Below are 25,388 nucleotides of genomic sequence, written 5' to 3'. Positions count from 1 at the left end.
ACTTTGTGTTTGAGATTACAGGGGGCGCAGCAAACCCGAAGAGGAAAAATCAAAAAATAACGGCGACAAGGAAAGGGAATGACTCAAAATTAAGATTAATAATAAATTTTATAATTGCTGCAGTTGCAATATTTTTATATGCATTTTAATTACGTTATTTTACTTATAAGTTATCACCTGATTTTAAAATTTCTAATAAATTTTAAAATGCTAAGAGAAAAAAGTAAAAAACGAGGATATCAATCTTTAATCTCAATTGGAATAATAATGATGTTGATAGGAGGTGTTTAATCTTTTTAAAGTCTTAGACCTAGAACACTGAATAATAAATGATAATTCTTTTGGTCAGATGAGTTAGATTTTGCAGTTTCTATTATTTGCCTTCCTAACATTTTGAAAATACTAACAATTCTTCAAAACCCTTGCTGGCACATTATGTATCTATTTTTCTATAAAATCAATGTTAGTTGGGAATATTCAGCTCAAAAGATAAATAAGCACAAAGTTGCTAGTAAGGTAATTACTACAGGTGCTGTTAAGAAGGGAAACAACTTCGTAGAATTATTGTGATTATGCGGATTAGGGTAAGTGTGCCAAATTTCGGCCAGTTTTCAATTCCGGCCACCTTTTTCGTTCTTCAAATTTTCATGAATTTTTAGTTTTCATATACTCTCTAGAGATTATACAATGCAAATTAATAACAAAAAATGTGGCTTCGATAAACGAGATGACGTGAAAAAGACATTGGAAGAATTCCCAAAGGGCAAGGAACTATGAGAATGAAGGTGGCCGAAATAAGGCACCAAAGCTATGTCTACATTTTTATTCATTTTAAAATGAATTAAGAATGGTTTTAGAGTTAATAAAGACAACAATAAAGTTAATAAAGTCAATAGAGTTAATAAAGACTGTCTACAATGTTCCAAGCAAAACTTCTTAATAAGAAGGAATAAAAAAAGATCAATTTGTTTTAAAAATATTACATTTCAAACTTGAGACTTTGTCGCTTGCATGCAACTATGCCGAAATTTGGCACACTTACCCTATGCCTTAAACGCGTTACAGGGTGCCAGGCTAAATGTTTAACATCGATGGTAGACTCCCGATTCCAAAAACAAGCAGGATCATTGGATTTTAAGTACATATATTCATAAGGCTCAAGAAATTTAGGCTGATCCTCGAGAATATTTAGGGATCCTTTAATGATCAAATTAGGGATTGAAGAATCAAGTAAATAAAATGTATGCAAAGAAACTTTGGTCCCTAATCCTAAACTCTCACAGAGTGATAGTTTGGGCTGATACGTCACCGTCAAATTTTACGGGTTCGAGATTTAGCAAAAAGTTACCAAAGATTGAAGTAAGGTGATGTAAGCTTGCCTTAATCCCTAAATAAAAAAAAACTGATTTATGGTCAAAACGGTCTAAGTTCTAAGTTGAAACTTAAGCATTTCATTTCGGTTTCGGTCAATAACATTTTTTATCTATTCACAATTAATTAGCAATTAATATTAAAAGCGTTGCCTAAGATCAAGGGCGTAACGATGAACATGATGAACGATCAAGGATGGGCCGTTGCTCTCCTCCCGCTACATGACATTGAATTAATCAAAAATAAGCATTAAACTTAAATTAATTCAAGAACACTAAAATTTAGCTCTTGATAAGGACATTTTCACCCATAAAGCACAGCACCATGTTCAGCTTCAAATGTCTTTTGTTGAATGTTATGAACTTTCTAAAAAAACTCAAATTATTCAATTTGAATTAAAAATGCACTTTAATGGAAAATTTATCAAATATATGTTTCAAAAAATTGAATATTAAAAATTTCAAATTGGCTAAGTTATGACCTTTTGAGAAGCTTTTCGTCAACTTTTCAAGAAAAAAGCTACAATGGTGTCTTAGAAGCTTTTAGGGAATAGCTCAAAGCCACAGCGTTTTAAAATAATTAAAATCAGTTTAATGATGATTTTTTTATGATATTTTTTAAAGAAACGCTACAGAAAAGCTTTTGAAGAGCATTTTCCATTCAATTTTTGATCAAATTTAGCAGGATTTTCTTTAAAGAAAATTGCTTTTGGTGTCTTTAGTAAGCTTTCAGCTTACAAAATCCACTAGGATCATCAAGATTGAGTTAGGTTTAAATTATATTTTTTAAACACAGTAAGGACATTTATTTATCAGAATTCAGAATTTCTATTAGGAAAAGGATATTTAGAAACATGTTGGTGGAAATGTTCCCGTATGTACAAATAAAGTTGGAGATTATAAATCGATGTTGAAATAGATTTAAAATGAATAAAAGAACTCTTGAATGCAAAATATTCGAAGGCAATTTCAAAGGAAAATTGAAGCTATTTTTGATCCCATTTGCAAACTTTGATAACTGATGACGAAAATCATCAACCACCCAAACCACTATCAAAATGGGATTAAAATCGGATTTATGGCAATTTTTAAATAAAAGTTTTAATTTAGACAGACTTTGGTACAAGAAGCAGTACATTCTTTGTCACACAATTTTTAAACACAACATTACTCGAGTTTCTCCAAGAAAATCTACACTGATCCATAAGAACGTTTTTGTACCTTGTGTAAAAATCTATCAAAATTGTCGAAATCGCTAAAGAAATGGATAAAACCGATCAAACAATCAGAAAGCCGTTCTTGTTCCAAAATATCCAAAGTTTTCAGGTTCTAGTCTAGTATAGTGGTTTTTTTATTAATTTTAATAAGCTTAAATTCAAAGATTAGGTATTTTGTGTAATTTTTCGAGAAAACCTTGCTCTGCATTCTAAAAACGTTTCTTTGGGGAATAATCCTTCAAATATATATATCAATAATATCAAAAAACATTAAATCAAATTTGACCTTCTTATTACTAAAATCCTGGCGGCACCCTTGCTTGAGATTTAAATCCAAGACGGTTCAAAATTTCTTAATTATTCATTTACCTAAAATATTTTCCAATTTTATTCTTCGTCATCTTGAATTTTCTAAGATCAAAGTTTAACTAGGGACTATTTTTCAACCGATTTAGTTAAATTTGGAAAGGTCTTGAAATTAATAAATCGTAAAATATCCGTAAATGACTTACCTTTCTCGTATTTACTTATGCTTGTAACTCATGCCATAGCATTGTAGAATGATCATTATTTTACCACTTTTCGATTTTGCAATGCTTTGAAACACCAAAAAAAATCTATGCAAAAAATAATTTACGGAGAGCTCTATCTCGTGAGTTCGAGCATATCGCAAAGCTGGGTTACCTACTCTTAGGTTTGATATGAGAATCGAACCCAGCTTCTTTGAATCTCAAAGTCAATGCTTTATCCAGTTAGTAGGATCTCCAAAAAAGAAAAAAAGAAAACTTTTGAAAGGTAGAAAACAAATTAAAAAGTCCAATTTATTTGAAATCATTTTATTGTTTAATTAAACTTGAACACTGAATTTTTCTCATTTTTATATACTTGATGATTTTTAAATAAGTTTTCTGTTGCTGCTGTCTATGGATTAAACAGATAAATAAGTTGTTGGAATGTACAAATTTATTCTTTTTTTTTCAACTTCATTTCTCAGTGATATTCTTCGACCCCTGACGATCTTTGTCTCATTTTTTTTAATAATGACGATAAATGTAATCAATTATTTTTTGTATAGTATTTTTATGCATTTAATAGTTTTTTTATCTCATCTACTTTCTCTTCTATTTATATGCTCTCTACTTCCCTTGATCCTCACTCGACTTGTTTTTTTTCCTTAAAATTTCTTTATAATAGTTTTTTTTTCATCAAAAATCAAAAAAAATCAATAACCACTCGATCAACGTCCTTTTTACAAGGTTTTTTCTTTATTCATTTATTAAAATATTCTTATGGGTTTATCCTCTGTTTCAACTCAAAAGAGATCGAGCTTCAGCAAAAATTCCTCAATATTCCGGATAAATTTGTGTTTTTTTTTCTTTTAGTTACATATTTTCTTTTTATACACAGAAAGCTAATAATGATATAACTTCATTTTTGTATGATTTTTTTTCTTTTCATCTTAATTATTTTTCTCGGTACACAATTGATATTTTTTTTATTTATTTATTTACACCTTTCACGATGTTTTCTTTTTTTTTAAATTACTCTTCAATTCACTCGTTTTTTGTTGTTTGTTTTTTTTCGCGAGGAAACTATTCAAAAAATAAGTTTTTCTGTTGGTGAAATTCAGGGAGCAAAAATGAGAAATAAATGTTTTAAGAGTTTCTTTTTATCTTTTTTAAATAAATCTGATGAAAGGGGTTTAAGTGTATTTTTTTTTATTAAATAATTTATATTTTTCAGTCGGGAAAAATTCACGAAATAGAAAAACGAAAGAAAAATCCTAACAGCAAATGACTGAACTTCGAAAAAAAAATGATTTTCCTTTTTTTTTAGAAAAAAAAGTTTAACCTTGAAAATTTCAATATTCTTCACTATTTCTTGTATTTTTTTTTCATCTCCATATTCACTAAAAACTGTACATATACATTTTGAATTAAGTTAATTCGTATCTTATTTACCTAAAAATATTTTATTTAATAACTATATAGGGTTTCATCTTCAAAGAAAACGAAAATAGAAATTAACAAAGAAATTCAATTTATTCTTTACCTCCTAGCAAAAATTTCTTTCTTTTTTTATTTTACTAAACAGCAAGTTTTTTTTCTTTTCTTGTTTTGGAGCTTTTTTGGGGGACTTTTTTTTATTTAAATGAATTGTCTCTAGAAAATAATTGTGCTGAAAGACTTTTCTCCTGGAAATCCAGGAAGATTTTTTTTAAAAGGAAAGCAAGAGGAGGACTTGACACAAGCAATTGCACCAAAAAAAACCGGCACGAGATCCTTCTGGGCTTCCAAGAAGAGTCCATCTCCGCGTTCAGCATCACGACGCATTGATTGGCTCCTGTACAGGATGTCCGGATTCGCGCCGGATCCCGCAGAATCCTCCAGATTTCTGTGAAAACTTTGAGTTGGCGCTTTTTTCCGGAGGAACCTTCTCGCCCAAGAATTTAAAAATAAAAAAAACCGTGCCTGCCTCCTACCTTCTTCCTCTTCTACAACAAAAAAAAATGTCTTGACCAATGGGCAAAAGTTACAAAATAAAAATAAAAACCATGAAGGATTTACACCAAATGTTTCTCGTTCCGGAACAACAAAGGCAGAGAAGGGAATTAAATTTACAAAATATATTTATATACTCTCAGTTTTTTTTTTACTTAGGAATCTCATCCTCCTCGGAAACGAGGAGGAGATTACCATTCTATATATTCCACTTAATACAAGAGAATTTCCTTTCATTTGGATCTTCGGACAAAGAAAAAAAATTGTTCTACTTGTTTTCTTCTTTACTCTCCTCCTCATAACTTAAATTATCTCTTCTTTCATTTTTTTTTTAATTTTCAATTTCATACTATTGTTAAAATGTTTTATTTTTTTTCTATCCTGCCGATGATTCATCTTCAAAAAAAAAAAAAAAACAAAAGAAATCCTAACACATTTTAATGGATGTTTTTTTTCTTCTTTTCTTAAATCATTTTGGTGTAATGTATTTTGTGTTTTTCTCTCTCTCTCTTCTCTCTCTTTCTCATTTTCTTCTCCTCCTCGTTCTCTTGTGAAAATATAAAGGGAGGGGGGTGGTATTCGGTTGGTCGTTTACTTGGTGTACAAATAGATGGCCACAATGAGACCGTAGAGACCCAAGACTTCGGCGAAAATGAGGATCAAAATCATACCGACGAAGAGACGAGGTTGCTGGGCAGTACCACGGACACCGGCATCACCAACAATACCGATCGCAAACCCAGCCGCTAATCCTGAGAAACCCACAGCCAAACCAGCTCCCAAGTGGATGAAGCCCCTGCAAAATAACACAAAAACAAAAATCATCCCGCAGTGTCATCTGCAATCCTCTTTCTTCCTCCTCCATCTCCCCAATCAAAGGTCAACTTACTTATACAGACTGTATTTGCTCGGTTCTTCCAGGGAGCCAGCGATAAGTACAGCCACGACCAGACCGTAAATGGCAATGATACCAGCCATGACGACGGGAATGATGGACTTCATGATCAATTCTGGCCTCATCACCGACATAGCGGCGATACCTGTTCCTGACTTTGCTGTTCCATAGGCGGCTCCCAGCGCTGCAAAAAAAAAGAATATGTAAATCAATCAGAAATTCCCAACTAAAAACAAAAAGAATATTTGAAGGAATCCACAAATCCAGACATTCAGGCAGACACATTCACCAAGAAAAAATTGTAAAACAATTGAAAAACATATTCCATAGACAATTATATATTATAATAGAAAAAAAACTCTTTTGGATGTTTGAATGGGAAGTTCAGACCTTGAAGTTCTCTCTGTCTGTGACATTGATATGAATTTGTCGTTATTATGACAGCATTTATCACTCCAGATTACATGAATTTTCAATTATATATGTTTTAAAGGTCTGACTAATCCCATTAGTCTTTGATGTAATTAAACCTTTATAATACTTTCTTCTAGAAAAGAAAGAACCCAAAGAACCAGTGTTTATTAATAGATTTTTTTTAATTTAATTTAAATTATTTTACTGTGCAAGTTTGAAGTTTTTCAAAACAACCGAAAGTTCGCCGGATTATCGTTTTTTGGTGTGGCCAAAAATATACTTAAAATAACGATATCATTTTCAAGAAAAACTTGTACACGACGAATTGCTACAAGGAAAGATTTATCTATTGTGTTAAAAATGAGTAGTTATAGATTACCCCATTCTTTACCATGGTATTATACATCATACGCAAATTGAGTGATTTTAGATGATTTATTCCAGGGCAATTGATATTCCACTATCTAAAGCAATAGAGTTTGTAATGAATTAATGAACAGAATTTAAATTCAGTGACCGTTAAGACGCGTGTTTGAGGGCGGCTCCCCGCGCCCCCATAATGGATAAAAATGATTTCTTTTCAAAAAATCATCTATTAACCTGTAGGAAACTAATCCCAAAATATGAACATTCTATCTCAAGTATTTCTGGTACATTGACTGAATGGGTTAATAGTGGATGAATAAAAAAATATTGATCATAAAAGATTTTCTAAGGGCTCAAAAGAGAACCAAGCTGATCCTCGAGAATATTTAGTCTGTAAAAATTGTTAGTAAAGGATTAGCTAAAGAAAATTTATACAAAGGACCTCTAAGCAATGATTTTAAGCCCTCAGTGTATGACAGTTTCGAATAGGGGGAATTGGGACACTTTTGAAATTGGGATTTTTCACTTATTTTAAAATAAAATTGAGCCTTATCGTGATATAATTTAGCTGCACAAACAGACTGAGAAGCTAAATTATATCACGATAAGGCTCAATTTTATTTAAAAATAGGTGAAAAATTCCGATTTCAAAGGTGCCCAACTTCCCCCTAAATCTTTACGTTTAAATTTTAGAGGCTAAATATTCTCAAGGATCATCCTGAGCCTATTTAGATCCTAAAGATTCAGGCTGATCCTCGAAAATATTCACCCTGAAAAATTTGGCAGTAAAGGATTAAGTAAAGGGAATTTATGAAAAGGACATCTAATCAACAATCCTAAGCTCTCACTGTATGACAATTTGGAATAAAAAATCTTTACTGCCAAATTTTACAATCTAAGTATTCTCGAGGATTATTCTGACTCTATTTGGGCTTATGGCGTCTACACACTAGTAGAAATTTCTTTAAAAAAATGCCTTTTTAAAGAAAATTTCCCCTTTCCTTGAAGGCAGAAACGTCAGAATTTTTTAAATAAGGCAATTTTTGACGAAAATTGCTTCTAGTGTGTAGACACCATTTAGGGAAAGACAGGTGAAGCTAATCCATAATTTTGTCTAGCAACGCCTTGAAATCTACTCCAAATATATTTCTCAAGTGATAAAGAATTGCGAGACGTAAATTGAAGATAAGTTGTTGAAAATCTTATTTTCAATAGGGTAAAAGATAGAGTAATTTGGAATCATATCTAATTTAGAACTTTGAGATTTCCTAACAGTTTTAGTTGGCAAAAGGAAAAACCAGAGAAGTCTTGTAGGGAAAACTACGATCCCTTCGAACGTTCATGCCTTCGAATAATATGAATTTTCTTTTGGTTTTTCTAAGAGACTTACACATAATTGTCACGCAATTATCAATAATTGATGATAAGCTAACTAATACTTAATAAAAATGCGCCAGTCCCTTGTGAAAAATAAAAGAAAATTCACATTATTCGAAGGCATGAACGTTAGAAGGTAGAGTAATGGAATCGTTCCGAACTGAATTTTTACCACTTATTATTTCTTACTCTTACTATCCTGAATCTCATGAATATACTAGCGCAAATTTTGTTCAAAAATAATAATGCATTGCAAGTGCAGTAGTGTAAATCTTTAATAATCTAATCTTCAATAGTTCAAATCTCTAATAGTGTAAATCTATAATAATGTATATCTCCGGTTGTGTAAATCTTCAATCGTGTAAATTTCCAATTGTGTAAATCTTCAGTTATTAAAACCTCTAATAGTGTAAATTCCTAAGCGTGTAAATCTCTAACAGTGTAAATCTCCAATAGTATAAACGTCCAATAATGTAAATCTTACACATCTTCAGATGAGTAATTCTCCTATTGTGTAAAAAAAACCTAATTAGTTAATTAATTTTGATTTTTTTTAAGTTTTAACATAAACGGGTTTTGTTTGGAAATGAATATGGCACTTTTAAAATGAACGGCTTTTGAGATTTCAATTGTGTAAATGTTATTTTAATTACTTTACACAATTTAAGTACCGTAGATGTGGGTGACTTTTTCCTCCTCCTCTTAAGTATGGTACTTGTCGATCCAGATCCAATCTATCATGTATGATCGGTGAGGACCATTCTTAAGCATTAACATTAAAGAAAAGCTAACGAACAGTAGGGGGCAAAGTCATCCGCATCTATGGTAACACAGTAATATTAATATGAAAAATAGCTCCGAAATATTTAATAGAAATGCATACTCTAAATGAAAAGTTTTGTCAAACTAGCAAGAAAAGTTTGTCAAATTATTGGCCAACTTGGATCTTGTAAAAGGTTTGTCAAAATGATGTTTGCCAATATAAAATATAAAAGTTTTACCAAATTAGTTAAACATCCTTTTGACAACATTTTAAAAAGATTCATTTGACGGCTTTAATTTTTGCCAGAGTTGGTGTAGGCGTCAAGAAGGTAATTGATGTGATTAATTACAGAAAAGTAAACAAGAATAATTTATAGGACTTTTTAGGGCGTGAAATGTCAAAGTTAACGTACCCCAACCCATGATATTTTATGTGTAGGGTAAGAGCTCATAATTTTGGACAATTTCTAAATTTGGACACTTTGAACTGGTTTTTTGAATTGGAACCCTACGGGAAAATATTCTCCCTTTGGACGTTCATACTCTCGAATAATGTGGATTTCTTTAATTTTTTCTAGAAACTTGCCCATAATTATCAATATTTAATAATAAGCTAACTAATATTTAAATAGAAATGTGTATGTCTCTCAGGAAAAAATAAAAGGAAATTCACATTATTCCAAGGCATGAACGTTCGAAGGGAGAGTACCTTCTCCTACTGCATGCTGTGTAATACATAAAAACATTTTGATTAACGTTGTATTTAATCAGGTACTATAAATATTAATACAAAATAACTAGGATTATTAATACTTCAAACTAAGTGACCAAACGACATTTCGATTCCAATAGGATATTAGGTGCAAGTGTCCATGCTTCGCACGGTCCCAAGCTTTATAATGACTATTTTTTCCTATATTTTTCAATAAATGTGTCTCATCGCACCCATATCTTAAAAACTAGGGAAAAGTGTCCTGTTTTTAAAATATATGGCGGAGTCACATTTATTCAGAAACATAGGAAAAATTTAGTCGTTATGAAGCTTGGAACCGTGCAAAACATGGGCACATTCCCCTATTATTTAATAAACACAGCGCCGGTTTTTTTATTGCAATGGTCATGGGTTCGATTCCTAAAGTAAGCCGTGTAAAGTGGAAAAAAAATAATAAAACATTTGAGTAGAAAGTTAAGAACGCCAGATAACGCGGTTTATAAGTTTCTACTGTTTACTGAATCATACACTTCAGCATATATAAAGCTAAAACGATTTAATAAAATGACCACAGAAAGAGAATCTCTATGTTAATAGCGTTCCTGGAAGTATATTAAGTGAAAACTTTTACTTCAAAATAAGATGAACAGATTCATTTTACAGAATAAAATCAGAAGCTACTTATTCAAATATTCCTCTAAACAAGAAATTTAAATATAACAATTTTTGTTTATTTTTATACCATTTGTGTGCAATATTCTGAGTAATTTTTATGTACCATAGAAATTGCACTTAAATTTAGAATGAATAATACAGCCATAAAAAATCATATTATGAGTGTCAATAAATGTTTGTTTACATCCAAAAAATGTATATAAGTGAATCAATTTTCTTTGTCTTGTAATATGAAACTAGGGGCTATTTTTTCCCAAAATCAATTGAGCAAATCTTTCCAGAAAATTGCCTAAAACCATTCTAAACTACTGCTTTTTACTGGATTTTTCTTTAATTAGTTCGAGGCTTTTTTATTGTATGTTTCTTACAGAAAATGGTTTACACAACAACTAATAAAAAAATTATATTGGTTTATGGTGCCAATTTTTTCTCAATAAAACATTTAACGACTTCCCAAGCACCTTTTGAGATGAATTTTTCCCAGGAAAAAAAGCATTATAATCCTATGTACAGTGCATAGATTTAGAAAATTTGTTTGCTTTCTATACTTTTGCCACGTGGAGTATAGTGCTAATTTTTGCACTTGAACAATGCGAAAAACGTCGATCAAGTGAAAAAATATTCCATTTAACGTCATTCCCTCACACATTCATTGATGAATTTGTTATGTTTTTTTTTATTGTATTCTATATATACCTTCTCTTTTTATGCTTTGTATTTCTTCTCCATATGATGGGAAATACTTTAATTTTCGAGAGTGTCTGAGAGATGATTAGGGAAGTATAAAAAAAAATGCTGATAAGAGAGAGAGGGCGAATGAGAGAGAGATTCCTAAATAGACGGCAGGGAATTTACTGATTAGAAATCTCCTTGTACATCCCACACCCAACAATCACTCATCGAGAGATTGAAAGTGCTATAATTTTTATTTTTGTCACTCAAGTACCCAATACTCATGCCAATTAGTCAACTGACGACCATCTCATTGTAAATTTTCCCAACACACAAATAACATCATACACAAGACACATTGATAAAATAACATAAAGCCAAAAGGAAAAAAAAAATGTGCGACAGAAGAACAAATTCGTCAAACAACAAGCAAATCTAATCAGTAAACCTTCATCGTGTTTTTTTTCTTATTCTACCCGTCTTATTGTTTCAATTTGATTCTTCTTTTGTTGCACAGCAATTATTGATAAAGTCTCCCCCCTTCCTTCTCTCCCAAAAAAAATTGAGAGATCAAGAGAGCGACAGAAAAGAATTGTGCAAGAGAGAGATAATTTGGGAGCACTTCCTGGTAATTGAAAACTGCCCAAATGAAATTAATTCGAAAGGCAAACGAGAGAACGAAGAAGAATCAAGTAATTTCCCCTCAAAATGCATTCTCTTCTTTCTCTCATTCTCTCTCATTTTCCCGCTTTCTCTTTCTCCTTCTTGTACTCACAATAGAATTTCCTTCAACTAAATATAGAGTAAAATGAGAGAAAATATAATGAAAATTTTATGAGAACCGTATGTGAGGTGTGAATTCTCCATCCACAATATCATCCAAAACCAGAAACATCACCCTTCCCTCTTCCTTAATCCTTCTGCAATAGAACAAATAATAGGGGAATCTGGGGTACCACCATACACTGCAATTTTTTAATCAAATGCTCGACTTCAGAGGACAAGACTTATAGAAATTTACAGGCATTATAGGGATGCTCGTCCACTGAAGAAATGGTCGAGATAGTCCAAGTAGTTTAGAAATAAAAATTAGTGTTTAGTTCTAGCCCGTGTTTAGTGGTGCCCCAGTTTCCCCTACCCTTCTTCCATCCTGTTGCCCAAAAAAGGATTCAATTGCTGACGTCTCAATCGATTTATCCTCTCGTATTTCATTCATATCTTATCACCTTCAGAGGAATTTGAGAGTAATAAAAGACACCCAGAGAGTGGGAGGAATTTGTCATGCACCTGAAGTAATTCTGCAAATTCTCTTCATCTCTCACTCTCTCATTCTCCTCCTCTCTCTCTCTCTTTCTTTCATGCTATTTTTGCTAAAATCCTCAAGATGCGCAAAAGACACAAAATCAGAGGTATATATTTTTTTTAGTTATGGAATTAAAGTCCCCAATCAAATTTTCTTTTGCCCTTTACACACATTCTCAATCTCTCTCTCTCTCTCTCTCTTTCTTATTCTCTTAATATTCTCACCCTCGACCTTTTTCACAGAGAAATTTATTAAAAGTTTTTGGGGAAAGTCTTCGACAGAAGAAATTGTGAGATACGCCCGGAATGCTAATGCAAACATATGGAACAATCTTTGTTGCATTTCAAATATGATTTTTTTGGCACATTTATGAGGTTTATTTTAGCAGGAAATTTCGTCATTTGAATAAAAGAATCATTTTTAAAAAGAAGAAAAATGTCTAAGGACTTCAAACGTGTTGAACATTTCTATGAAAAGACCTCCATATGGAAATAAAATTTATGCAGATTTATGCTAAAGATTCAGGAGCAGATTTTGTATAACGATTTTGTGTGATTTTTGATAAAAGAGCTTCTTCACTGAAGGATAAAATCCATTTGCTTATTTTACTTATTTCTTAATGAGAAGTAAATCCAAGTTCTTTCGCTGATAATGTAAAATTGCAATTAATGCTTTTATGTGAAAATTAAAATAAAAAGCTTTACTGCGTAATATCCATTTTTTTCACACAAAAACAAAAAATCTTATTTTGTTTTAAATACTTTTTCCTCCGTCCTTAATAAATAATTTTTTTTTCAAATTTTTATAGATTTTATAAAGGTAGGACTCCTTTAAAATGTTTATAAATATATTAAGGAATTTAAAAAATATTTCTAAATTAAATTGATATGTTAAGAAATTCAATGAAAAAATCAAATATTAATATAAAACATTTAGCACATGTCTGTACTAATATAAGTTGTAAACGATCTACTAGAATTTATAAAATTATCCAGAGTAAAAATAACAAATAAATAAATATTATCATAGACGCGGGTAATTTTGCCCCTGATGTCCGTAAGTTTAGTACTTAATGATGGTTTTCTCCGATCCGATCTACCTTATCCAATCGGCGATAACTATCTATCCTTAAGTGCTAGAATTAAAGAAAAGCTTACGAACAGCAGAGGGACCAAGTCATTTTCACCTATTGTATAACCTTAAAAATCGAGAAAGGATTCAAGATCACATTTCTTCTTTCTGAAAAAAAGAAATACACAATATTACGATTTAGGGTAAGTGTGCCAAATTTCGGCATATAGTTGCATGCAAACGCCAAAGTCTTAAGTTTGAAATGTAATATTTTTAATACAAATTGAATATTTTTGTTACTTTTTATAAGGAGTGTTGATTGGAACCTTTTTGACAGTTTATCGTCTTTATTTTCTCTAAAATAATTCTTCATACAATTTAAAATGAATAAAAATGTAGACATAGCATTGGTGGCCTATTCCGGCCACCTTCACTCTCATAGTTCCTTGCTCTTCTGGAATTCTTCCAATGTCTTTTTCAGATCATCTTGTTCGTCTAGTCGACATTTTTTGTTATTTTGTTTTTGCATAGTATAATCTTTAGAGTATGCAAAACTAAAAATTCATGGAAATTCGAAGAACAAAAGAAGTGGCCGAAATTGAAAGCTGGCCGGAATTTGGCACACTTACCCTAGTACAAAAGATAATACAAAATAATTTTGCCACAATATAGAAAAAAAACGCAGCTACAAAATATAAACCGAACGGATCTTTTGAAATTTTTAAAACTTCAGAAAGACTAAACAAGGTAAAGAAAAAATAAATTTTCAAAAATAAAAATAAAGAAAAAAATATATTACTAACTGTATAAATATTTTTTAATTTGCAAAAAAATCTTTGAATAGATCTACAGATCATTTTTTCTGATGAAAGAGCTTACATTAGTGGTAATGATAATATAGTATAGCAAATTTAGTAAAACAAGTCATTATCATCTTTATTTGCCAGTGAATGAGAAGCTCATTAGTACATTCATGTACTAAATAATTTTTTTTTTTTGTTTTGAAAACAGTATTTCCATAACTCAATAGGAAAGTAAACATTTTAAGGACGTTTTCATTTGTTCTAATTGTCAAGTAACTAATGTGTAAGCCAAACTGTGATTCATTATTTTAGTACTAGTAAATTTAGCACAAATGCAAATAAACAAGAGTTGGCATATACTGAATTATGTAATATCTTTATTACATAATAAACTCTGTATTGTGAATTTCTTACATAAAAAAAAAGAACCGGCGAGTAGAGAATTTATCAAAACCTTTTTAAAGTCAGATTAACTGCTCCAAAAAAAATGACTTAGTACCGTGCTCGAGAAAATGCCAAACAAGGTGATGATGATTTTGCAAGAAAGATTACACATGGCTAAGCAAATAGCTGAACAGCGCATTTTATCACGAAAAACCTGTAATCAACAAAGGAACTCTGATAAGAAATTGTATATTCTCAAGAAGCATCTTATGAAGTTAGAGGAGCAATAAAACATCTTCTAGTTATCACAAAGTTGTTGCAAAATGATGATTTAATTCATTTGCTGCCTCTGAATCAAAGTTATTTGCTTAACAAATCACCATAATTCAAATCACAACAAATAAATTTGTGTCCCCATGAGTAAATAGTTTGTGTTATAGGAGTATCACTGGGAGGAAAAAGATAAAATGATGGGTCACGAGGTCGACACACGCTTTTATAATTTTTTTTCTGTCTTTATTCTTCACCAATCGAATAAATGGAGTGTCTCATAAACACATCATTGAGATAAAATTGAATTGCTAGGAAAAAAAAGAAGAAGAGCATTTTAGTTAAGCGCCCACTAGAAAAAAAAGGTTCCTTCGCAATTGTTTCCCACTCTTTAACTTTTATCAATTACGAAACTTGTGAGAATGAAGGTGATATCCATCAATTTAATCTATCGTTATGGATTTTGAGCTTTTCCCTAGAATAAATAATTAAATCACTGCCTGGGGTTTTGATTGAAGAAAAAAACGTAAGCTTTTTTTAGGTGATAAAAGAAAATGTGGTAGCTAAAGGGGACACAGAAATCGTACGTAATCAGAGCGTGACACTCTTCACATAGAAAGTAAAAAAAAAGTATCTAAAAACTCGATTTAGAATCGACAAAATTGATAAGACAGTATTTTTATCACGTCGTAGAAAGACAAGATAGGAGAAGATAGGGCAGTTTCAGGTAAAAATTGAGAACTGGACTTTGAAACTTTCAGAACTAAAAAACTGTAAAAAAAAATCCTTGAATTTTATTAATTTGTGTTAAGGACGATTTCATCTGAATAGTAATGCTTAAAAATTTCCGTAAAGGACAACTTATGCCTTCGGCACACCTTTTAGATCAGAAAAATTTTATAACGTCAAAATTCACATTCCTTTCTCACTATTCCATTATGTCTAACTTACTCTTTCACACTCTTCTTCTTCATTTAAACATCACACCAATTTCAATTTAGTTCCGTCCAATTTTGAAAGCGAATGAGTGTGATAGACTTATGCAAATTCTTTGAAAAAGAAAAGAATTTTGACTTTATGAAATTTTCCTGATCTAAAAGGTGTACCGGAGCCATTATAAATAAGAAAACCTGATTTTGTCATATCTCGTTTTTAATTACTTTATATGAAAAATAAGCCTTCTCAAATGCTAAAATTTTTCTTTGGATCTTAGTTTTTATTTTAACGTAACAATTTGATAAATATTTTGATTTTAATCTCTCCCACGCTCACACATCTTTACGATTTGGTGAATTACAATTAGAAGTTTGTCGTCGGATAAATGTCAATTTCGGGCTGTCAAACTTTGTTGGTCGGTTTTTCTTTTAAAAATCTCATTAAACTTTGCCTTACTAGAAAATAGTCAATGATTCAAAATTAAAAACTTCTAGAAAAATTTTTATTTTCTCTTCATTCTAATGCATTTTTTGATTTCGTTTTTCGTTTTGCATCTCGTCGGTTGCCTCAGCAACTGTGCTAACTGCATCTGATTTGTGTCTGCATTCATTGCAAACGCCGCACAGCGATGCGTTACTTACAACGAATGCTGACACAAAGCAAATGCAGTTAGCACAGTTGCTGAGGCAACCGACGATCTGTCAATCTACGATTCATCGATTAGGATTGCCATATCTTCAGTATTTTAACACACTTCAATTTTCTGCAATAAAATTCAATTTCTACAGTAGAGTCTTCTAAATTCGAACGCTCTGGGAGTATTTAGCCATTTCTTACCTCTGAAATTCGAACGATTTTTTCGAAATTAACGAAATTTATGTGAGATTTAATTGTACTTTGAATAAATTCCCGTACTGTCTTACAAGCCTTAGTGGTAACATACTTCCTTTTCATTTTATATGATCATAATGTATGTAAACGTTCAGGAAGAAGCCCATAAATATGATTTTCATTTGTCCAGAATACGATTTTGTTAACATAACCCCACAATTCACATTTTGAATCAAAACGTCGTTCAAATTTGAGAGATTCAGATTTGAGAGACTCTACTATGTATATGAATTTGACAGAAAGAGACAAAGAAATCTGACATTTAAAAAACAGAGCAAGAATCGCAATTACTATTGATCAAGTTTCATTAAATTGAAAAGGTAAGGGAGAAACATAACATCTAAAATCATTAAAATTCTATCTATAGACTACAGATTTTCAGTAACTGAAAATGAAAGGAAATTTCGCGAAAGATAAAACTCCCTCTTTCCGAACTGCCCCATCCTCCTGTATTAAACTGAATGTGAGAGTGAGAGAAAAAGTGGAAATTGTGAGAATATTTTTGATATACTGCGCTTCATATTTTATTCATAAATTCTGGTTTAAAAAAGAAAAGTATACAAATACTTTTGACATGCAACAAGTTGTCCTTTTCTACTATTTTCTGACAACGCATACCAAAAGCACAAACACTCAAAGAAAAATGTGACTCAACTTGCCATTCTTCAATTGAAGCATTGATTGCTAATTGCAAGGTGCATCCATTGATCTCTTTCTTTTGACGTATGAGAAACCACAAAAAAACTGACTATCTCTTTCTATTTCGCATTTCTCATATTTAGAACTAACCCCCACCCACCACAAAATTCCGTACTACGTAACATTTTTGCCAAAATAAAAATTTTCCGTAAATTCAATGCGAAACTATTTTTCGTACCAGTGAAAATCATACTCTAACAGATTTGTCAATGAAAATACAATTTCATTGAGACACTTCAGTTCGATGGAGAGGTTATAGAGAGCTTATAATACAAATTGCATGCAAATTCATTTTTATTATTATTGTGTTCAATTAATTGCCTTCCATGCACGTAAATTGAGAGAGTTGAAAAAAAATGGCCATTTGAGGGCCACTGGCAAATATTTCATCTCATTCACTCATCTCTCTCTCTCTTGCTCACTCACTTACTAACATGAAAAATCATTTTATATGCAACATGTCCATGGTTAATACTTATTAATCCACTATCTCACTCTATTCTCTGTATCTCTCCTAAAGCTCTAAAAAAAGCTCCAGATTCTACCTATTTGGCATCCCATTCTCATCCCTTCTCTCTCCAAAATGAATCATTTTCCGTCTGCCTCACTATCACAACCTCTATATTTATTACAACTCTTTGATGTCATTTAGATAAAAACAGGAAAAATTTTTCTCGTAAAACTCTCTCGACAATTTTTTTCCGTTTTTTTTTTCATTGTGAGGCGGATTGTGTAATTATACTAGATATCATTTTTTCTGTCTCTCTTTCGCATTTATTTCTGGCCTTTTTCTTCAACTAACATTACTAGAGAGAGAGCCAAGTAGCAACCTTCAGGTGAATTGTATGTGTGAATTAATTCCATACAAATTCCCATTTAAAACGGTTAAAACGTCACCTGACATCCAAATCTACCTGGAACCCACGTGACACGATGTTATAACACTCATCTTTTTACACTCTTTCCCCAGGTGAACTAAATTGTCTGGGAGAGAACATATACTAAAAGAGTTACTACACAGGGTGCCCCAAGGGAAATTCTGCATAGAAACTAAAATCCTCTGTTCATTGCACTTATCAAGAATTTATTTTACAGTGTGCAAAAGAAAAATTTTTGCCAACGGTATTGTTGTTCTTGCAACCATAATCTAGGCAAATCCATTTTCGTGTTTTTATACTTAAACTGTCATAATTTAGAATATACTGTATCGATTTTAGGCATCTATTGTGCAAATTAAAGGTTTTGGTGCACGCTAAAATTCTATAGAACAAGCCAAGTTTGTAATATCAAAACCAGAAGCGTTAAAAGAAAAAATGCATGTTTAACAATATATTTAATTTATGGTGCTGGCACATCTTTTCAATTGAGTAAAATTCAATCGTTTGAAATTACACCTCTTACTCTTTCAAACTAAAATGAGATATGTTTATCTCTTTCTCTCAAATGAAATTTCAAATAGAAATTTCAATTTTCATTTGACAGAAAGAGATAAACATATCTTATTTTAGTTTGAAAGAGTAAGAGGTGAGATTTCAATGGATTAAATTTTACTATTCAATTGAAAAGGTATGCCAGCGCCATTATATTTAAATTCTGTTAGTTAAAACCAAAATAGTAAGTTAATAGCTCCGTTTAGATCAAAATTCACATGCTTTTCTTTATGGATTTGGTACACCATTTAGATCAAGAAAATTTAATTAAACCAAAAGTCGCATACCTTTTTTTCACACGTTTTACATATATCTATTATCTCATTCTTTCGCACTCCAAATTCAATTGAGCTAAATTGAATTTGTTGTGATGTTTAAAAACAGAAGAAGAGTGCGAAAGAATAAGATAGAAATATGCAAAATGTGTAAGAGTAAGAAAGTTCTTCGACTTTTGAATTCACGAAATTTTCCTGATCTAAAAGGTGTGCCTGAACCATTACCAAATGGTTTCTTTTTCTTCTTTTTCTTTTAAACATCACAACATATTCAATTTGAGTGCGAAAGAATGAGATAATCATACTCAAAATATTTTATAAAGGGCTGTGGATCTTGTTTACATGAAATTTCCCTAATTTAAAAGGTAAGCAGGAGGCATAAATATTTCATATTTTTCGTAAATAATGCAAAATTGATTAAAAATTTATTAAACTCTGCTTGAGATGCCAAGATGGTGCATTATATTTTTTTAAATTATTTTACCTCTGTCAAAAATATTTCACAATTCTTGTGGCGACTACACACACTAGAGAAATTTATGTCCATATAGAAGCAAATTCCCTACGTTTGTGTAGCAAAAACCCTTCAATATGGACATAAATTTTTCTAGTGTGTAGAGGCCATTAAGCCTTAAAAATTTAAGATTTTCTTTTTACTGAAAAATAAGCCAAAAATTAATATCCGTTTTGAAATACAACTTTAAATAAATTTCTTGAAAATCAATACTTATGCCTTCGGCACACCTTTTAGCTGGGTAATAATTTTATGTAATCAAAATTCGCGTCCCTTACTATCTCAAACGATTTGCAGAAGCTTGTCTACCTCGTTCGGTTTCAAAAATGAACAGAACTAAATTGAATTTGGTGTGATGTTCAAAGGAAGAAGAAGAAGAGTGCGAAAGAATAAGATAAACATATGCCAAACTTTTCAGAGGGAAAGGGATGAGAATTTTGACTTTATAAAATTTTCCTGGTCAAAAAGGTATGCTAGAGCCATTATTTTTATGAACTTTTTCTTATATCTTTGATCTAATTTGCTTGAGAAAAGATTTCCATACAGGATTTATCTGTCGTAAACTCATATACACACGTTTAATAACCCTTTAAAGACGGATGGGATACCGGTATCCCAAAATTAAAAATTAATTTTTCTATTTAGTTTTAAAGCATAAAATAACTTTCTATAGTCAAAAAATTGTTTTTTGGTTTTGGGATACCGGCGTCCTACTCGTCTAAAGGGTTAAACATTTACAATTGTAGTATCTTTTAAATTATTCCAATCTATTTGGGTTTTTTAATCGCGAAGACCAATATAAATTTTTAGTACATGCATGTTCTAAATTTAATGCATCGTTAGATGTTTTTCTTGAATTAGTAATAACCAAGCAAAAGAACGGTCATATCAAACGATAATTTTTAATAGTTCCTGATTTAAGAAAGAAAATTTACAATATTTAATTAAAGAAATGTTTTGATATTTGTACTAAATTTCAATCATATCCTAAAAAATATCGTCAAACAAATGTGATAATTGAATTTCTTCATAGATTTTTTTTCAATTTTAAAAACCTAACCCCGAATGTTAAAATTTTAAAAATATAAAAAAAGAAATCCAAATGAAGGATTAATTCTAAAAATTTAATGCATATAGGGGAAAGCACTCTCCCTTCGAACAATGTGAATTTTCTTTTAGTTTTCCCGAGAGGCTTACACATTTCTATTAAATATTAGTTGGATTATCATCATTTGTTGATAATTCCGTGATAATTTGGTGTAAATCTCTTTCGAAAAATAAAAGAAATTCACATTATTCGAAGGCATGAACGTTCGAAGGGAGAGCACTTTCCCCTACCATTTGTAATGGTCTCATAAATCAGAATTGATTTTATCTATTAACAATCATATTAATAGATTTTTTAATGATCAATATGATTGTTGCATCCGCTGATTTAGATCACGTCTTCAATACAAAATCTGAAAGTGATATTAAAAAAAAAAAATAGCATGAAAATCGTGCTAATGTGAATGACTCAAACTCATTCAATTATATATTTCTTTCGGGTTTTTCTCAATTAGAGTCAGAGACTCAACATTTTGCAAATCTAGTGATAATTGTATATCAATTTTGCTAAATTTAAAATATCTTCAAAAACTGTAAAATGAGAATTTAAATAACGAAATAACAAGAGCATATTGGTCAGTCCGTAATGTTTGAAGATCAAATTTCCAAGAATTTGTCAAAATAAATATTTGATCAAATGAAATTTAATCAAATAATTCTTATATAAGTGAAACTCATTCTGTAAGACACATTCAAGATCTTAATGCAAAAGCAAACAGATCAAGATAAATTTTAAGTTTAAAATTGTCAAGGAAAATTGCATTTATCTTTAATGCCTCTGGGATATTATGCATAATGAAATTAGAATGAAGATCTTTAATAGTTCCTCTATCTTTTGCCATTATGTAACTACACATTTCCCATGGGACACCCTGTACACCTCATTGGTTATTCAATATATCAAACAATTTTCCCAATAGAAGAGAATAATTGCTGAAAAAGTGTTTTTTTTTGTGCTATTGTTGAGGAAGCAGCAATTAAAAGTGTGATGTCTGGATCAATGAATGTCAGAATTTGTTTATTTTTCTTATTTTCAAAAATGTTAAAAAAAATCTTGTCTTTTCATTAAGAAAAAAAATACTGGGAAAATACCTCAATAATGGCAAAATCATGTGGATGAAGAGTTAATGGACTTTGGCACACTTAAGATGGGCCACTATCAGCCCGAAACAAACACGGAGAGGGAGGATGTCACAAGACCCATGTGGAATTTTCCTCAAGATCAATTTGGGCAAGTGGTGAAAAAAAATGGAAAATATTTAAGGGGAAAAAATTGAGAAATTTCCTATAAAAAAGCAGAATATTGTGGAGAAAAATCACATGAATTTTGCGGATGTAATAGAGGTTCTGTATCATCTTAAGTGCTACCTCACGACATTTTCCAGGAGTCACATGATTGCTTCTCGCACTCCAATACACTATCGAGGAATTCAATCTCTGAGTGTTTGAAACACCTTGATTGTATATGTCACCTGACAGAACCTTCCTGGGCGCACTTGTGGGTCAGGTGACTCTGCCCAGGGTTGAAGATCCTGGCTTAAAGAGGTATCCAATTCTGGGCAGTAGATTAATTTATCGTAGAAAGGAAAAGTTCTGGGCTAAAATACCTCAGAAGCAGATGATTGTGTGAGTGACAGGTAGAGGGAAAAAAATTCCATATCTCAAGAAGATTATCTCAAAGTGGGAAAAGCATGTGACCTCTTTTGCAGTTACAATCTCCAAGCTGGGAGAATTGTCTCCAGGATCTTCTGTGAGATACAAGAAAATCGATATATTATACCGAAAATCCCCATGAAAATCTTATGAAGGGAACTTTTTTATTATGGGACGAGATTCACAGCATAAAAGCCCCACGAGACCTAACCTATCTCTTTGGGAGTTCCCATGACTTTTCTGTCTCGTTAAAAAGTTTTTTTTAGGACAGCAAATTTTCCTGCTGAAGAAGGTAAAACTGTGGAAAATGCTTAAAACATGGAATTTTTGACATTTTGCAAGAGCAGAGTAGCCCGTGAGAGGAGAGAAAGGGGGCGCCGGCCATGGAAAAATTTCAGTCCCGTGACTCACTCTCACTTCGCACGATCTGTGAGAGTGCAACAGTGATAGATTGATGAGCAAATACTCAAGAGAGAAGAGTTCAGACACATTTCCACGCATGCATTGCTCTCTCTCTCTCTTGGGGATTTTTTTTTTACCAAAGGATCTACTCCCTCTCTCATTCTCTCAAAAAGGAAATCCGGAAGGGGTAGAGGGGAGGTTGAAAAAAAAGAGAGAAGATAAAAAGTGCATTCAACTGGCTCTCTCAGAGAGTGACTTCTCTCATGAGATTCTTGCTCGGAGAGGCAGTCCTTGGCCCACAAAATCGATAGCGGCCACGATGAAATGAGAAAAGAGAGCTCCAATTTTTCCCCCATCTTCAAGGGAGCCCCCTGAGTGGCCTCCTTTGGCCCACACACTCACACACAAACACACCCTCTCTATCTGGCTTGAATTCCCGGAAAATCCCACACACACGTCATTTGGACGGGGCGTTTTCATCTCGATATGGATTTAGGGGGTTCCTTACCACTGAAGATGATAGCAGCCGCAGCTCCCATAACTCCGAAAAATGGTCCATAGACGGGTGATTCCTCTGGCAGCGCCATTTTCTGTGTGTGTTGTTTTTTTTTCTCTTCTTCCTGACTATACGACGAAAAAACTCTCGCAAATTTTGTCTATGCTCTCAGTTTGGGCCTTGTCTGGGCGAGAGAGTATTTACAGGTTGTCGGAGGAACAAGCTGGACTCTGGTGCTGTTCAGATTGGGGATCCTGGCGAACCGAACTCGCTTCACACACTCACTTCACTAAACTAAATTGGATTCCACTGTCAAATATGGCCTACACACCAATTCGCTCTCCCAGAAGAAAGATGTCTGACTTGCACAGAGAACTTGGACGAGGGTCATATGACAGAAAGCTCAGACACGTACTTAGGGACAACTAGGCCACTTTCTTACACCACCTTCTTCTATTAACGAAAGTTCTTCACCAATTCACTGCAAAAAAATGCCTTTAAAACATCTGCTGACAAAACTCACATTGACCTACTTGATTTTCTCTTGAAATTCTCTAAAATTCCCTCAGATTTTAACAAATTCGCCCCATGGGTCCCTTGATAATTTCCCCAGACTGAATACCTCCCTGGCCCAGACGCTGTCACATGACCATATAACAGGGCTTCTGATTGGTCGAAATCAGACGTCTCCAGCGCAATCAGCCAATCACATGAGCTCTTCTATCGTGAGCGCATGACGTGCCAAATGTCAATTTTTGCACACAACTACGTGAGTCAAACCTCAAAAAATTCATATCAATTCACCCAATAAATCAACCCCCTCCCTCCAAAATAGCATAAAATTCATTTTATTTAATAAAAACACTCACCATCAAGCTATTTCCCCCCAAAAACTCCCCCTTTCAACCACAAAAACTGTTATAACATCCAACTTCCGCTGTGAAGTTTCTCCGAATCATCCAACGAAACCCTACAACAGCAATCAAAAATTAAACATTTAACAACCTTCCCATCTTCCCGCTCTTTTCTACTGACCAATTTTTTTTTAGCCTCTGACCCATCTGGCCAAAAAATCAATTTTATGCTAATTTTCGCAAAAAACCACCCTCACAGAACCATTTCCTGCCAATTAATGCTGTCTGCAAAAATCAATGTGAAGATTCCACCCAATTCACAAATTGGGAACTAGTTTTAATTCGCGCATTACGTAAAATTGGAGGCAATGTTGTTACCTTGAAACACTAAACGAGCACCAAGCGGTATAATTTCTTGGGTAAATGTTCGAAAAATTTCCCATAGAGACATGGGATGGGGCTGGGCTGAGTGGGAGTGAGGAAGGGGGACGGGATGCGAGCGGAGGCTGCAATTAAACCCCATGATTATGCCCATCTTATCGGTGAGATGCAAGATTGCGAGGTGGAATCAGGTGCTGGAGGAGAGATAGCGATGATCCACATGCTTTGGAAACCGTTGCGTAATCCACCGGCCGCCAAAAATGCGAGAATTCTGGGTGGGATTCAGGGAAAAAGAAGATTCACTGGTTGAAACATCAATTTATAAAATTGGACTCTCTTTAGAATCTCTTTGCACGAAAAGCACGAAAATGTTGCAAAAGATGTTAATAAAGAACTGAAATAGAATCGAATTGTTTGATTTTTCATGTATTCCAAATGCAAATGGCTCAGAAAATATATTTTTTTTAAATTATCGCTTTGCTATAAAAAATCTTTAAATTTGGTTGGTGTCTTGTCTTTAACTCAATTATTTTAATTAAATTTTATGTCCACTAAATAAAATTGAATTGAATTTAATGGTTCATGAAAAATGACTCAAACCCATCATGAAATCGTCAATTACTGTCAAAAATTCTTTTTCTGTAAAATATCGCACTTTTAAACACCATATTTGCAAATTGTTTTAATTATTACGCTACGAATAATATTCAAGGTAAAATTGAAAATAGAATCAAAAAATATAGTTCAATCGTGGAAAATTGGAAAAATAAAACATTGCGAAAACTTGTATAATAAGCCGAAGTACATTCTATAAAAACTATAAAGTTCTTCTTTTTCTTTGAATATTTTCTAATATAAAATATTTTTATGGGTTATTGTTGTGTGTCTCGGCTATTCCTTAATTTTGACAGTTAAGACGGTTAACTCTTTCGTCTCTTTTGGGACTCTGAGTACCCAA

The 25,388-nt window shown here is 32.2% G+C and overlaps 1 protein-coding gene across 1 annotated transcript; it reads right to left on the bottom strand.

Annotated features, from left to right (window-relative positions):
- Nucleotides 1-3,407: 3,407 nt before the first annotated feature.
- LOC129798194 (V-type proton ATPase 16 kDa proteolipid subunit c) lies at nt 3,408-24,032 on the bottom strand. Its single transcript, XM_055841222.1, has 3 exons — nt 23,208-24,032; nt 5,978-6,167; nt 3,408-5,884 (listed from the first exon to the last, which is right to left on the bottom strand). The coding sequence occupies exons 1-3, from the start codon at nt 23,284-23,286 to the stop codon at nt 5,680-5,682; spliced, it is 474 nt and encodes a 157-aa protein (XP_055697197.1). The 5' UTR covers nt 23,287-24,032; the 3' UTR covers nt 3,408-5,679.
- Nucleotides 24,033-25,388: the final 1,356 nt, after the last annotated feature.

The sequence above is a fragment of the Phlebotomus papatasi genome, chromosome 1, assembly GCF_024763615.1.
Source record: "Phlebotomus papatasi isolate M1 chromosome 1, Ppap_2.1, whole genome shotgun sequence".
NCBI lineage: Eukaryota > Metazoa > Arthropoda > Insecta > Diptera > Psychodidae > Phlebotomus > Phlebotomus papatasi.
Note: the sequence above shows the minus strand (reverse complement) of the source record. Positions and strands in the feature narration are given on the sequence as shown.

What these genes read in the sequence shown, in the direction of transcription:
- LOC129798194 (XM_055841222.1), bottom strand. Translation starts at nt 23,286, where the DNA reads ATGGCGCTGCCAGAGGAATCACCCGTCTATGGACCATTTTTCGGAGTT. An exon ending in GGCTGCTATCATCTTCAGTG is followed by an intron (nt 6,168 to 23,207) that starts GTAAGGAACCCC and finishes TTTTTTTTGCAG; the next exon opens with CGCTGGGAGCCGCCTATGGA. An exon ending in AGCAAATACAGTCTGTATAA is followed by an intron (nt 5,885 to 5,977) that starts GTAAGTTGACCT and finishes GTTATTTTGCAG; the next exon opens with GGGCTTCATCCACTTGGGAG.